The following is a 15,195-nucleotide window of genomic DNA, read 5'->3' as shown; positions in this document are numbered from 1 at the left end:
TTATTAAAATTAAAAGCAGTGACAGCAACATAATATGCTATACTTCTAACAGATTTTGTGTGTGTGTGTGTGTGTATGTGGCCTGGTAAACCCTACATGGGGACATTATGGACATTTTTGGTCCCCATGAGGACGACAAAAAAAAAAAATTCTATTAAATTTACGGTAAAAAAACAGGCAGCTATGGTTGCAAGAAAATTACCGCAAAGAATAAGTTATCAACATTTTAGGTTTATTCATAATATGATAAAATGTTATTGTCTGTTACTGGTCTACTGAAGTACTGATATCTGTTTTGCACCATTAACACTGTAAACTGTAAATTTAATGGTATAAAATTACATTAAATGTACGTAGAGTTAGATCTATCACAGTTATTCACCGTATATAGTGCCGAAACTTTCTGTTAACCAATTAACAGGCCGCCACGCTACGATTTTGTAGAATTCTTGAAAAACTTGAAGAGTCTGTTGGTTTATTTGTACAGTTTGCATAGTTATTACGGTCCTGTGTATATATTGTGTGAATGAGGGGTGGTGTAATGAGGGGTAACCTGCTTTAACGACGACAGTGAGGCTCGACAGCCTTAGTCAAACGGGTATGGTTGGGTTGCAGAGAGATTGTGGTTAACTATGAGGAAGGAGCAACCTCAGCAGAGGGAGGGATGTAAAGGTCAGTAAGCTGGGCTGAGTTGAGTGGGGGACAGAGGAGGGTGACTCTGGGACACCAGAGTCACTGTCGAGCCCTCTTGAGGTGTCGTGGGCTAGTCGATGAACACTGAGGAAGGATGGAAGATGCCCACTTGAAGAACCTTGAAATGTCCCCTACTCTGCCCAATCCAGATGGTTTCATGCTGGCCCACTGGGGAGGCCGCACTGTGGTTGCAGCCGTTTTGTGTGCTGACGCGCCAAGTAAACTGCAGCCGTTAACGCTGGACAGTAGATTCACATCACCATATGGAAAGAACCATAAATGGATGGAGAAGCATAGGTTACTGTAAAGCTACGCCTTAGTTTGTGCTTAACTTGGCGAATGCCTAGTACAAATCAGCATGAAGTTTTAACATCTACTCTCGTGTAATGGAAATCATTGTAAGGATAAAGAATATACAGTTTGTTTGTACAGAACAAAACTCATAAAGTCTATAGAAAATCCCTGAACCATTAAAAAAAACACAATGTTTGTGTGTTCCTCTTAATCAACTACCTTGACATAAAATGGCATAAACAGCCTTTAGATTTAAGGGATGATAAGGAAAGAGCGGATGTGGTGGGATTCAATTGTGTCACTTGTCTTTATCAATAATAAGATGGCGGTATAGGAGACGCTCTGGAGATTCGCCAGCCGTATGAGTCACGGCTTGTCCTTGCTCATGGAGGAAGGCGAGTAACACGGCTGTGATCTCGTTCATGCAGATGGGGTCTGTGACTCTGCCTGTTTGCTCCTGATAACACTGCTGGAATTGTTCCTTGCTTCACTCCCCCTCACATTTATCAACAGCGAGTACAATGACATCCTTCAGTGCTGCTGCATGCTGAGGTGCTTTCATGGCTGTTGGTCATCAAACGAACATCCCCAACAAATATCAGTCTGGAAAATGTTATGGGTTTACATGAGACAACAACATTCTGACAAAAATGTTTGTTTTGTGATCATCAACAGCAAAATGATTGTAACACATTTTCATCCAAGTGTCTGCCATAGCTTTGCTATCATGCAAGGTGTTAGTTTAACGCAAAGGGGTTCTGAGTGGTTGTTAGGCATGCTGGAAAATCCAGGATTGTTGGTCACCAGCAGGTAGGCCTATGTTTTCCATGCTGAGTAAAGCATGGGATGCTGGTCCTATGTGTCTTTGTTAAGCATTGTTTGTCGGGAAAGGGTGGCTTGCCCACTTCAGGTTGGTGGAGAGTTCCTGCCTCAAGTGTATGAGTTCAAGTATCTTGGGGTCTTATCACGAGTGAGGGAAGGATGGAATGGAAGATTGACTGATGGATCGGTGCAGCTTCTGCAGTAATGTGATCGATGTACTGGTCTGTCGTGGTGAAGAAAGAGCTGAGCCGCGAGGCGAACCGGTCAATCTACGTTCCCACCTATGGTCATGATCTTTGGGTCTTGACCGAAAGGACAAGATCCCGGATACAGGCGGCTGAAATGACATTTCTCCGAAGGGTGGCTGGGCGATCCCTTAGAGATAGGGTGAGAAGCTTGGTCACTCGGGAGGAGCTCAGAGTAGAGCCACTGCTCCTCCACATCGAGAGGGGCCAGCTGAGGCTCGGGCATCTGTTCCGGATGCCTCCTGGACGCCTTCCCGGGGAGGTGTTCCAGGCACGTCCCACCAGGAGGAGGCCCCGGGGAAGACCTAGGACGCGCTGGCTATGTCTCCCGGCTGGCCTGGGAGCGCCTCTGTGTCCCCCCGGAAGAGCAGGAGGAATTGTCTTCGGGAGAGGGACGTCTGGGCATCTCTGCTTGGACTGCTGCCCCCGCAACCTGGCCCCACAAAAGTGGACGTTTTCATCCAGGTGTCTGCCATAGCTTTGCTATCATGCAAGTTGTTAGTTCAAGTTAGTGTTAGCTGAGTGGTTGTCAGGCATGCTGGAAAATCCAGGATTGTTGCTCACCAGCAGGTAGGCCTATGTTGTCCATGCTGAGTAAAGCATGGTTTGCTGGTCCCCAGTCCATGTGTGTATTTAAGTCCTCATGTTTGCCATGAGTTTTTGTGAAGCATTGTTTGTGCAACCACTGTTTGGTAAGCTTTTTGTTCATGGTTTACCAAGCCAAGTATGTTTGTTTTATACTCATGCTTTTGATCCGTTGAATAAACTGCACTTGAGTTCTATAACTTGCCTTCAGTGGATTCCCTTTACAGGAACATTCCAGTTCATCATTCTGCAAGCATTTGGGGACATTACTTTTGAATGTTCCCTGAACATTTTGAAACAAGTGGTAACATTTAAGGGGGCAGCACGGTGGCTCAGTGGTTAGCACTGTTTCCTCACAGTAAGAAGGTCCCCGGCTGAGCCAGGAGTCCTTTCTGTGTGGAGTTTGCATGTTCTCCCTGTGTCAGCTTGGGTTTCCTCCAGGTATGTCGTTTTAGGTAACTTGGATAGTCAAAAATGCCCCTGTGATGGACTGGCCATCTGTCCTGGGTGATTTTCCCTGCATTTGGCCTAAGAAACTGATGACTTGGAAAAGTATAGAAAGAGAGAGGGAGAGTTATATTTAGGGGCGGCAGTGGCTCAGTGGTTCATGTTGGTTATCTACAAACCGAAAGGTTGGTGGTTCAATCCCCGGTTCCACCTGGCCAAGTGTCGAGGTGTCCATGAGCAAGACACCTAACCCCAGCTGCTCCCGACGAGCTGGATGGCGCCTTGTATGGCTGACACCGCCGTCAGTGTGTGAATGGGAGAATGTGAGGCAAAATGTAAAGCGCTTTGGTGGCCATTAGGTCTATGAAAGTGCTATATAAATGCAGTCCATTTACCATTTACCATTTATATTTAAACAATATCCTATGTCTAAATATCTATTTCCTACAACTAAATCCTGAAACCTAAATTATCTCCCTCTTTGGTTCATGCAAGTGAAATAAATATACCAAAACTTTTTTCCGCTAAGCATATTTATTTCTTGACACTGCTATTAGCAGAAGAGTTCCCTACCCTGGGGTGAGAAATGAATAAAACATGATGGACAAGAGAGAGAAAGTCAGCAATCTGAAAGAGACTGGCACAGATAGAGTCACCTTGTCTGGTTTCCCTGTCCTCCATTTCACCTCTCTGTGTTTCCGATGCATCTCCCGCCGGCTCCTTTCCACTCTGCGTGTGTATATTATTTTACTTTGACAACGGGGATGATCAGTCGATATGAAAGCCTGTTGGCAACGTTTGGGATAAAGTCATTACCTCACAAAAAAGCACATACTGTATTGCAATATATATTTCTTTGTAATGGTGACCATTAATGGCCTTGCTGTTATGTCCTTGTCCTTTCCTTTATAAACTCACAGCACCTGGCTTTTATAATAATAATTTGTGTGCTAAAATTATACCATTGAATAGCGTGTTTAGCTAAATCAATCCCCATTTTTTTCTCCCATCATAGCCATGCACAGAGGAGACCGCAGGGCAATGTTTGTGTGTTATCAAAGGCTGACTCAAGCGCTCTGCTTCAGTGTGCAGAGGTAGCAATAAAGCTCTCTGTCTGTGCGCTGTGTCACAGCTGAATGCTTTAACAGAGACTCACCCACACATCTGAAATGCTCAGCGCTTTGTCAAGGACATCCAGTCTTTCTTCCCATTTTCTCCACATGCTTTAGTCTTTTTTAGAGCACCAGAAGGTCTCAACACTCTGACAAGATAAGAGAATTGAGTAGAGATCTTTTTAATAACCCACATGAGTCATGACTCTCACCCACTGTTATTTGAAACCATTATTTTTCCAGGCTGTTAAACTCATGTTAAAAACATGAAGTTAAAGCCAAGAAACAGTTCAAAAATGAAAATTCTGTCACCATTTGTTAACTTTTCTGTTAGGGAAAGAGGGACCAGCACAATCTTCAAAATTTTAGTTTAAAGTTTGAAAGAACACAAGGGTGAGTAAATGGAGTCACCCAAAAATGAACCAAGGGGTTAATCCATCAGCCGGAAGTCAAAGCCTAAAGAAATTGTAGCAGAACTTCACCTGCTGTTAGCATTCCATTGACTCCCATTCATTTTGGCATCACTTTGACAGCGAATAGCTTTACATCTGAGGCATCCAAAGACCCCATTTGACCATTATTTATTTCTAAAGAAACACAACAATGTACAACATGCTGGCCCTGTATAAGCAGTTTTTGTAAAAATAGGCTAACGATTGCGTCATAACGTATCAACACTTCGTCGAAGTACAGTACAGAAAGACAGGAGGAGAAGCTTACAGGCAATCGTGGGCAGAGGCGGAGAGTGTGCGTAGGAGCTGTCCATGAGCTAGGAGCAGGAGAAACTTTTGCTAGGTATTCTGATTATTGTTTTGTCATTTTGCCTCCACGTTTCCCCGATTGCCCGCGAGCTTCCTCTCCTGTCCATACGGTAATCTCTCTACTGTGCGACAGAGAGTCGCTTGGTTATGATGCAATCGTTAGCCTACTTTTACAAAAAACTGCTTCTACGGGGCCATAACACAAGCTACAACGTTATTATGGAGCATTTTATACATTTTCGTGTTTCTTTAGAAATAAATAAAGGACAAATGGGGTCTTCAAACGCCTCAGATGTAAAGTTATTCGCTGTCAAAGTGACGCCAAAATGAATGGGAGTCAATGGAAATGCTAACGCAAGTGAAGTTCTGCTACAAGATGGCAGCTCCCGCGAGGCTTCAACTTCCGGTCGGTGGATTACCCCCTTGGTTATAGTTTATAACACAGTTAGGAGCCATTAAAAGACATTTCGAGAAATATTTTTTATTTGAATAAACCAGTTAGTATAAATGTTAACACAAAAAGCACATGTTGGGTAACTTAAATTATCACAAAGTAGAGATATATTGGGAAATCAGAGCTCCTTCTGAAGGTCCCCAGCCTAACATGCAATTTTGACCTTGAATATGTAAATAGATACGAATGAATATCGCTGATAAAGAGCTTGATTTATAGATCTGCTGAGCGGAGACTGTGTTTTGTGCATTCACACCAGCACCTGGAACAGTTTGATGAAATGCAGCTAGACTCAGGTTAAGTACAAATCTAAAGGGCATGGCGGTGTGCCAGCTACCTGACTCTACCAATGAGAGCGCTTGGATTTCTAGTCCACGCTGCAAGGGTAATCAAGAGAACAGGCATGACAAAACCAACCGTTATTGCCATTACTTACAGGATCTGTCACAGTAAATCATTTTGACTCTCATGTACTGTCAACTGCCAGGTGCAAAGACACGCATTCACGATTCACACTGAGCAGAACAGGCTTTGATATGCAGATCACTGCTTGTCACATGTGGCTTTTGTCTAGCTGTGGCTTGTCGTCTTGAGCTTAATATCTGTTCTCCGAGCTTGTGCCTGATGCAGACAGTTCGATAAATAAAAAAAATAAATGCCGTCAAAAATATGTCAACAAAAGCAATCATACCTTTTATCAAAGGCAATTAATTTTTATACATGAATTTGGACAACTTTGATTAACTTTTTTCATCCACTTCAAATGTTGACTACTGTATATGTATATGCAGCTCTGATTCTGATTAGCAATTGCATAATTTAACGTCAAATATTTTTACAGGTTCAGTTACAGGTTTAGTGTATATGGTTTACACGTTTAGCATATATATTACAGAGAGAATAGTCAGTTGAAGCCCATTCCACATAAAAGCAGTCACCTCTTTCTTGCTGCATTCAGTCTTCAGACTATTAATGTGTTTGACTTTGACATAAACAATTCTCTCTAAGCTTCTGTTGGATTTAAATTCCAATCAAGTGGCACCCCTGACAGAAAACTATTTCATTTCACAAGTTTAAATAGGCAGCACCGCTTGCCTTTCTTCCGCTCTGGCAGGTCTCAGTTGGCAGAGAGCGGCAACATGAAATGAATATTTACATGCCAGCAAATGGATCATCTGAGGCTGTTTTTCCCTGTGTGTGTATATACTGTATATATATATATATATATATATATATATATATATCTGTATATCTGTGGAGTCTAGCCAGGCTTATTCATATGTTATTCATGCATAACCTTAAAGGAGATAAAAGGCCATTAATAAAGCACCAGACAGCCAGAGTGTGCAACCCTAAACTAAACACAGGTGCATTAGTGTTGACATGATCTCGCTCTATCAATCGTAAATGTTTGCACTTATTGAAGTGGACCATATTGCTATTTCAACAATGTCGAATGAATACGAATTCATTTTCTAAATAAATTGTGAATATGGTACATGATTGCTTTCTTGTCACATGACAACAAAATGGCTTCCTGCAGTCTCTTATGCTCTCCAAGACTGCATTTATTTGGTCAAAAACACAAAATAAATAAAAAAAATAGCATTATTAAAAAAATATCCATGTTCTATTTTTATATATTTTGTTGTCCAAAAAATGTTTTGTTTTTTAGTGAAAACCATAATTTTAATAGAAAATAATTAATAATAATTTGAAACTGAATTTTTTTAACATTTTGTCTTTACTGTCACATTATCAATTTGATGCATCGTTGGTGAATAAAATGTTCTTTTTAAAGAAAAAATCTGAACAATAGTGTATACATAGCATAAAAATAGCCTAAATAATATAATATCTCAAATATAAACGATATATAATAGAATATACTGTAAACAATCATATAATCAATAAGTTAATGTTTTTACATTGCTTTAACTCATCAAAATGTTTGTTTATAAGTTATACAAGACTCAAATAATTTTTTTGTAAAGTCAGTTTAATGCAATTGAAGTTAAAATGAAATAAACATCCAAGTTGATTGTACAGCAACTTTTTTACAGTGTAATATTTAATATTACTACTAATATTTTACAAAACTGCATAATAATAATAAAATACTAGTACTTACAAAGTACTTTTCGATATGAATTCTGGCCAATTTATACAATGATTTTTCTTAGGAGAGATTTTATTTTTGTCTTTATGCCCCACAAAAATAAATAAATAAATATCTGCATGCATTTTACTTAAGAAATGAAAAATCATGCTCATCATAGAAGATATGCATTCAAGTCATTGTCTATATAAGTTGCATTTTTAATGTTTCTGAAAATAAATAAATAGATTCAGACACAAAAAAAAGAGTATTCTTTTCTGCCTTTCCATTGCACATATCCGTTTATTTGCACATACAGTGAGCGTTTATGTCTTTTTATCAGAAACGTACATCATTATCGACTGTTTTCTTTAGAAAAAGATGAGATGAGAAATGATTTCACACTGTAAGATGATGTAATGTTCCCAGAGCGTGATGGTCCCGTCCCGTCTCCGATGTGGACAGTGCAGCAGTTCCACTGGCTGCAACACAAGACACGAGCGGGAGTGAGAGGCAGCTCCCATGTCCTGTGTTGCAGCCCCTGGCCCAGCCACAGCTCACCTTCCTCTCTACCACTTCTGCTGCCTGACTGCAAAGAAGATAAAGAGGCACAGAATAAGTACAAAGGACAGACAGATATAGAATGCTGTGTATGTGTGAGAAGGAGAGAAAAAAGAGAGAAAGAACGCTTCCATGTCTTGAATACCACATCAATCACAAACACTGAAAATAACTTTCTTTCTTTTTTTCGGACTATTTTTTCGGACTTTTCATCTCTTATTGGACTAGCCCTGCCTCTCACGCGTGCTCACGCCAGGGGAACGCAGACACTCTGGCCCAAATAGCTTAAAGTGAGGTTAATGACATTGTAAGGCACCTTCCAGCAAAGACAGAGAATCTCTCGAGAGCCTTCCTCGTGTATCGAGCAAAGTCAGAGCAAAGCATTTCCATTTTTATCACAGGTACGTAAATCCCAGAGGAAGATGAAACAGAAGGGCTGGTGACAAATTTGTAATCCACAACATACAAATTATGCTTTGAATGCTTTGAAAGAGTGATCAAAAAAGTAAAAAAATATCCATGTTTATCATGGTATTCTTTGATGTATCTTGAAGTACCGTGACATTTTATTACCTTCAACGTCGTGGGTAATATAACTGCTTGTGAATGTAAAAGGTCTGCAAAGTTTTAAAGATCAAAGTGCACAACAAAGAAAGTTATTGCCCCCTAAAAGAAAGAAGAGATTGCAAACAAGTTGTCAGCAATTCCAGCCTCACTTCCTGTTACACAGCAACGTGACAATGTGACAAATTTGCACAAGGCGGCCTATTGGCTCCTCGTGAACAACGTCTACTTTGACCCACCCCAAAACACTGAGGTTGTAGCCGAGGCCTAAGAGTTTGTGTTGACAAGTTGAGAAGATGCTAGTGTTTTCAGTGCTGCGAATCCACTTTACATACACTTCCAAAAGATGGGGACTTGGGCTCAAATTTATACAGAAAAAAATTATGCCATTGTTACTGTTCATATCACTGTGTAAATAAGCGCTGAGGACATTCAGATTTGTTTAGTTTCCAACAAACAAATGCTTTTTGGTCGGCAGTCAACCAATCACAACAGACTGGGCTCGTTTAGTCAACCAATCACAACAGACTGGGCTCGTTTAGTCAACCAATCACAACAGACTTTGCTCGTTTAGTCAACCAATCACAACAGAATGGGCTTGTTTAGTCAACCAATCACAACAGACTGGGCTCGTTTAGTCAACCAATCATAACAGACTGGGCTCGTTTAGTCAACCAATCACAACAGACTTTGCTCGTTTAGTCAACCAATCATAACAGACTGGGCTCGTTTAGTCAACCAATCACAACAGACTGGGCTCGTTTAGTCAACCAATCACAACAGACTGGGCTCGTTTAGTCAACCAATCACAACAGACTTTGCTCGTTTAGTCAACCAATCACAACAGAATGGGCTTGTTTAGTCAACCAATCACAACAGACTGGGCTCGTTTAGTCAACCAATCATAACAGACTGGGCTCGTTTAGTCAACCAATCACAACAGACTTTGCTCGTTTAGTCAACCAATCATAACAGACTGGGCTCGTTTAGTCAACCAATCACAACAGACTGGGCTCATTTAGTCAACCAATCACAACAGACTGGGCTCGTTTAGTCAACCAATCACAACAGACTTTGCTCGTTTAGTCAACCAATCACAACAGAATGGGCTTGTTTAGTCAACCAATCACAACAGACTGGGCTCGTTTAGTCAACCAATCATAACAGACTGGGCTCGTTTAGTCAACCAATCACAACAGACTTTGCTCGTTTAGTCAACCAATCATAACAGACTGGGCTCGTTTAGTCAACCAATCGCAACAGACTGGGCTCGTTTAGTCAACCAATCACAACAGACTGGGCTCGTTTAGTCAACCAATCACAACAGACTTTGCTCGTTTAGTCAACCAATCACAACAGAATGGGCTTGTTTAGTCAACCAATCACAACAGACTGGGCTCGTTTAGTCAACCAATCATAACAGACTGGGCTCGTTTAGTCAACCAATCACAACAGACTTTGCTCGTTTAGTCAACCAATCACAGCAGACTGGGCTCGTTTAGTCAACCAATCACAACAGACTTTGCTCGTTTAGTCAACCAATCACAGCAGACTGGGCTCGTTTAGTCAACCAATCACAACAGACTGGGCTCGTTTAGTCAACCAATCATAACAGACTGGGCTCGTTTAGTCAACCAATCATAACAGACTGGGCTCGTTTAGTCAACCAATCACAACAGACTTTGCTCGTTTAGTCAACCAATCACAGCAGACTGGGCTCGTTTAGTCAACCAATCACAACAGACTGGGCTCGTTTAGTCAACCAATCATAACAGACTGGGCTCGTTTAGTCAACCAATCATAACAGACTGGGCTCGTTTAGTCAACCAATCACAACAGACTGGGCTCGTTTAGTCAAGCAATCACAACAGACTTTGCTCGTTTAGTCAACCAATCACAGCAGACTGGGCTCGTTTAGTCAACCAATCACAACAGACTGGGCTCGTTTAGTCAACCAATCATAACAGACTGGGCTCGTTTAGTCAACCTATCACAACAGACTGGGCTCATTTAGTCAACCAATCATAACAGACTGGGCACATTTAGTCAACCAATCCCAACAGTCTAGGCTCGTTTAGTCAACTAATCACAAAAGACTGGGCTCGTTTAGTCAACCATTCCCAAAAGACTAGGCTCGTTTAGTCAACCAATCACAACAGACAGAGCTCATTTAGTCAACCAATCCCAACAGACTGGGCTCATTTAGTCAACCAATCCCTTCGTTTAGAGAGACTGAATCTCTGTTTGAACAAACAGTTTTTAGACTCTTTGGAAAATTTGTTGATGTGCAATGTATAAAGTTTTAAAAAAATGTTTTTACTTTGAATGCATGTACAGTAAATCTATTGTAGGAAATCACCAAAACAAAACTAGGAATCTTTAATAGCTTAATAGGAGCAGTTTAAATGAACAGTTCACCTAAAAATGACAATAAAATAATAAAGATAATTTTGCAGGTATAAAGCTTTGATGGGGTGACACAAAATGAATAAATAATGAGAGAACAACATTATTTTTTGGATGAACTATTTATTTAATTCTCTAGCCTTTATATTCCAAATTACAACATCCTCATCTCTCCCTCCCATTAAGATGAAATCAGTGAAACCTGCAGCTCCTAGTGTGAAATTGGGTCCAACCTACTTCTGCACTGCTGGGAGATGCAATACATGACACTTTAGCAGTCAGTCCAAGGACGACCCGGCAAGGTGAACCGAAAGAAGAGCTGCTAGGAAAAACGTACGTGCTGACAAAATGGTGAAATTCAGTCTGTACTCGATCAGATAATACGGACCTGAGAGTTTGGATGTGCTCTGTGATACATGGTCTGGCATTGTAGACTCAAAAATGGAAAAAAAATAAGAAAAAACAAAACGGGTGGTGTTTGAGTGCGAATAATGGCAAACAGGAAATAGGAAATATCAAAAAGTGAATTAGTGAATTGAAATCATATTGTGTCACACCATAAAGCAGAGTTATTTTAAGAAAAACTAGGCCATCTATTTAAGCATTCATTCCAATGTTACCTGAATTGCTTTTTATCAGTGCCTCAATGAAATGGATTTAAATGGGTCTTCAAGGTTTGCTGAGGGAGCTGCGGGCGATTAATGGAAATTGTAATTAAACAATTGATGTAAGCTAATTAGAACCACTTACACAATGGCAGCCCTGCCACAGAATGAAACACATACGTGTTCAGCCTTGTAAATGCCTTTTGTCTCCTTCAAACACCACAATGGTGTACTGTACGCACCTAAACAAAAGCCAAATCCCACAGAGAAGCGTTTAGGACGAAACCAATGTGAATGACTGTGCAGAGACGTGCTTTAAAGACCCTTTCCTGTATTAGAAAGCCGACAAGCTGTGCCCGAAAGTGTGGGCAATGACCTTGGGGTCAGAATGAGGGTCCATTGTGCTTGGTCCCACAACACAGATCTTCCTGTGTGCGAAACAATGGATGTCCAGTTTTCAGCAAGCCCACCGCAATCCACAGCCCAACAAACATCCTTCTTCTGTACCAGGCTCAGCCATCCTGCAATGTCTAGTGACAGGAACTGTACTTCTATCAGATCTATGAACAATCGGGCCAGAGGAAGCATATAGGGGCCGTCTGGGGAGATCACGGGGAGCCATTCCGCACACATTCTGGTTTAATCATAGAAAAAAAGAGGCTTATTCAATCGATTTGATCGCAGAAGCTCAACACTGCAACACGTTGAGTCGGGACGCTTTGTCAGATCTTGCTTTGTTTCTTTAGCTGATATAATGAATTATGATCAAGTTTAGATTTGGAAAATAAGCATGTTTGGCACCATAGTTCTTTCAAGCCAATGTGACATCTGTATTCGCTACAAACTGATTACGCTGGGCAACCTGCTACACTCCATCTCATATGATTCGAGAATGGTTGAAACCCATTTTGATGGGGTTTAATGGGTTTCGCTTGCTACGGCGTATACCGTAAAATTAATTTCCTTCCTCAGGAATGTAGTGGAGTCTACTTGAGTAAGAGGAAAATGACAACAATATCACAAGTGTCGTTTCCCTTTTCAGAAACCACCTTTTTTTTTTGTTGAGTTTTTCCTTTGAGTTTTCCACGTACAGACTTCATTGTCAAAATCATCCCCATTAAGTCAAAAATCAAAAAAGTCAAAAATGCGGTTTTCTGATGACAGGCCGTTATGGCGATGAAACACTATAGATTGAACATGCATGTGCATGATGTCATCGTTTTCAGAGATTCACGTTTTTTTGTTCGCACCGAGACCAATTTCGAAATCACCAAAACGCCGTCGTCGTGTAAATAACCGGCCAAAACGGTTAAAAAGTTTTACGTTTTTAGTTTTACGTTTTTAGACCCTGAATGTCCTTGAAAAATTACAAACTGAACATGACTGTGACGCATATCCTGCAGTTGCGTTCCCGAGTTCGAGTCCCAGTTCAAAGTCCTTTTCAATCCTTCCTCTCATTTTGCTTCCTGTCTGCTTTCTTTTTCACCCTGAATTTAAGTTGTTTGGGGCACTTTTTCCCAGTCGTCTTAAATGGCAAAAAATGTCCCAATCAACCTGAATTCACACTAAATAAACAACAACAACAACAAATCTAAAAATGTTTAATTATCAAGACATTATATGTACTTTTGGAGTAAATATTATTAAGAAGTAAGAGAACTATAACTGATTTCAACATTAAAAATTGAATGCTATTTTTCATGTGAGTTTTATGTTACATTTCAGATGTAGCTATACTGTTTATTGCATAATTTTAGTCTTATTTATTAACCTGATGATGTGTTTGTGGCTAATAGCCAGAAGCTTTTTACAGTGAACCTCTGGCAACCACAGCTATTGGGAGAGTTTTTTTTTTTTTTTTTACAGTCTTATAATAATTTTCTTCAGAAAAAAGGTTTAATCTTTCCATAGCTTTAATGCTGACATCTATTTTTGTCAATATGGATTGAAAAGCCAGGGCTTAATGAATTGTTTATTCTATATTTTCTTCATTGTTAAAAGTAAATGAGGAAGGAAAATCGCTATGTAAAAAATAGAGGCTTTTTAAAATGTTTCTGCATGATATGACAAGTAAAACGGTGCCAATTCACTCCCTGTTTTTATATCCATCAGTCATTTCACCACTGCAAATGTGTGTATATGCTTTACATCTACATTTGGGTGCAGTGACAGAACTATAAGAGGACTGCAAGTTTTAACTCACACAGACCTCTGCACCTCCAATTGCAGGTCTCAGCAGATTCAGAGTTGGTGTTGCATTACATATTCGTTGAGAGACTCACTCAGCTCTCTGCCTCCTACAAGCCAGTTTAGCATTTCCAGTATGCTGACAGCACGCTTCATCCCCCTCAAGACTTTGGACCTGTGAAAGGGCAAAGGCTTTATTCGCCAACACAAGCGGGTTCCTTCTTCACTTAAAAAGGCAAGCCGGAGCAACATTAGGGGGCACAAACCCTCTTGCATAGGCTGTAGTTTCGCATTCAATGACACTGACATGCAATTTTGCAATGCATTTTGAGCTCCAATAACCAAAGTCAAGAATGTCCCTCCCAAATGTCTGCATCATATGCAAATAACATGTTCAAGGACAATAGGATAATCATGAAGTAAGTATAACGTTAAATCTAATGTCTATCTATTCTGGGTTGAAATGAATTGACAATTTAAGCTACAAAAGGAAGAATTTTGCTGCAGCCTGCAAATGAATGGAAAACGTTTGCTTGTTGCAGCCATACATATAAATAACTGCCATGGCTTGTTACAAACATTCAGAAAGAATAATTTAAGAAATGGTGGTGGTGATAATAAGACGCGGCTGTTCTCAAGAGATAACCTGTTTGTGGCAAAACAAATAAAATGTATAGCTACTAACGATTAAAAGTGCGCCTACCTGCAGCTGGAGTTCAGCGACACGCGCTCTTCTGAAGGGTGACGCACTGGTAATGCGCGCGCTGAAGTGAGCGCTCGCGGTCATCTTCCGTCCTCCTCTAAAAACGAGATGTCAATCAGTAGACTACTTTGTACTCTTCCCGGTCACGTATTTAGAAGCCGTTCACAACACAAGTCTCATTTTATTTGTTCAGGCAGAGACAGAGCGCACGCCTACACCCCTCCGCCTCTCTGGCCGCGCGCCCGCTGAGAGTGAACGTGTACTGCTTTCTCCGCTGCTTAAATATCCATTTCAACGACGCAGCGCCTCGGGCATCGAGTCCGTGTGATGAGGAGTTCCCGTGATCTGTGAGAAGAGACTCAGCGAACGGTCCAGCAGGAGTCCGTTCTCGTATAATGCTAAATGGGGTATTTAAGTCCCTCGACAGTAATTGCGGGAAAAACAAACAATCAGTCAATGATAGTTAGCAATCATTTTGCCAATGGAAACAATAATGATATATAATATATTATTAGGCATATTATTATATTATATTATATTATATTATATTGAATTATATTATAGATGATAAATTTATATTAGCCTACTGTTATTAGGCTACAAGTAACAGTAGCTGGCCTAGTAATAACGTGTATACCTTAAAGTGCCATATATATAT

At 40.5% G+C, this 15,195-nt stretch overlaps 1 protein-coding gene across 1 annotated transcript; it reads right to left on the bottom strand.

Annotated features, from left to right (window-relative positions):
* Nucleotides 1-7,407: 7,407 nt before the first annotated feature.
* Nucleotides 7,408-14,900, bottom strand: LOC148970995 (uncharacterized). Its single transcript, XM_089123274.1, has 3 exons — nucleotides 14,538-14,900; nucleotides 13,930-14,009; nucleotides 7,408-8,100 (listed from the first exon to the last, which is right to left on the bottom strand). The coding sequence occupies exons 1-3, from the start codon at nucleotides 14,619-14,621 to the stop codon at nucleotides 7,911-7,913; spliced, it is 354 nt and encodes a 117-aa protein (XP_088979400.1). The 5' UTR covers nucleotides 14,622-14,900; the 3' UTR covers nucleotides 7,408-7,910.
* Nucleotides 14,901-15,195: the final 295 nt, after the last annotated feature.

This window comes from Pimephales promelas, chromosome 18 (genome assembly GCF_988280905.1).
Source record: "Pimephales promelas chromosome 18, fPimPro1.hap1.1, whole genome shotgun sequence".
Lineage (NCBI taxonomy): Eukaryota > Metazoa > Chordata > Actinopteri > Cypriniformes > Leuciscidae > Pimephales > Pimephales promelas.
This window is presented reverse-complemented; position numbering and strand designations above follow the sequence as displayed.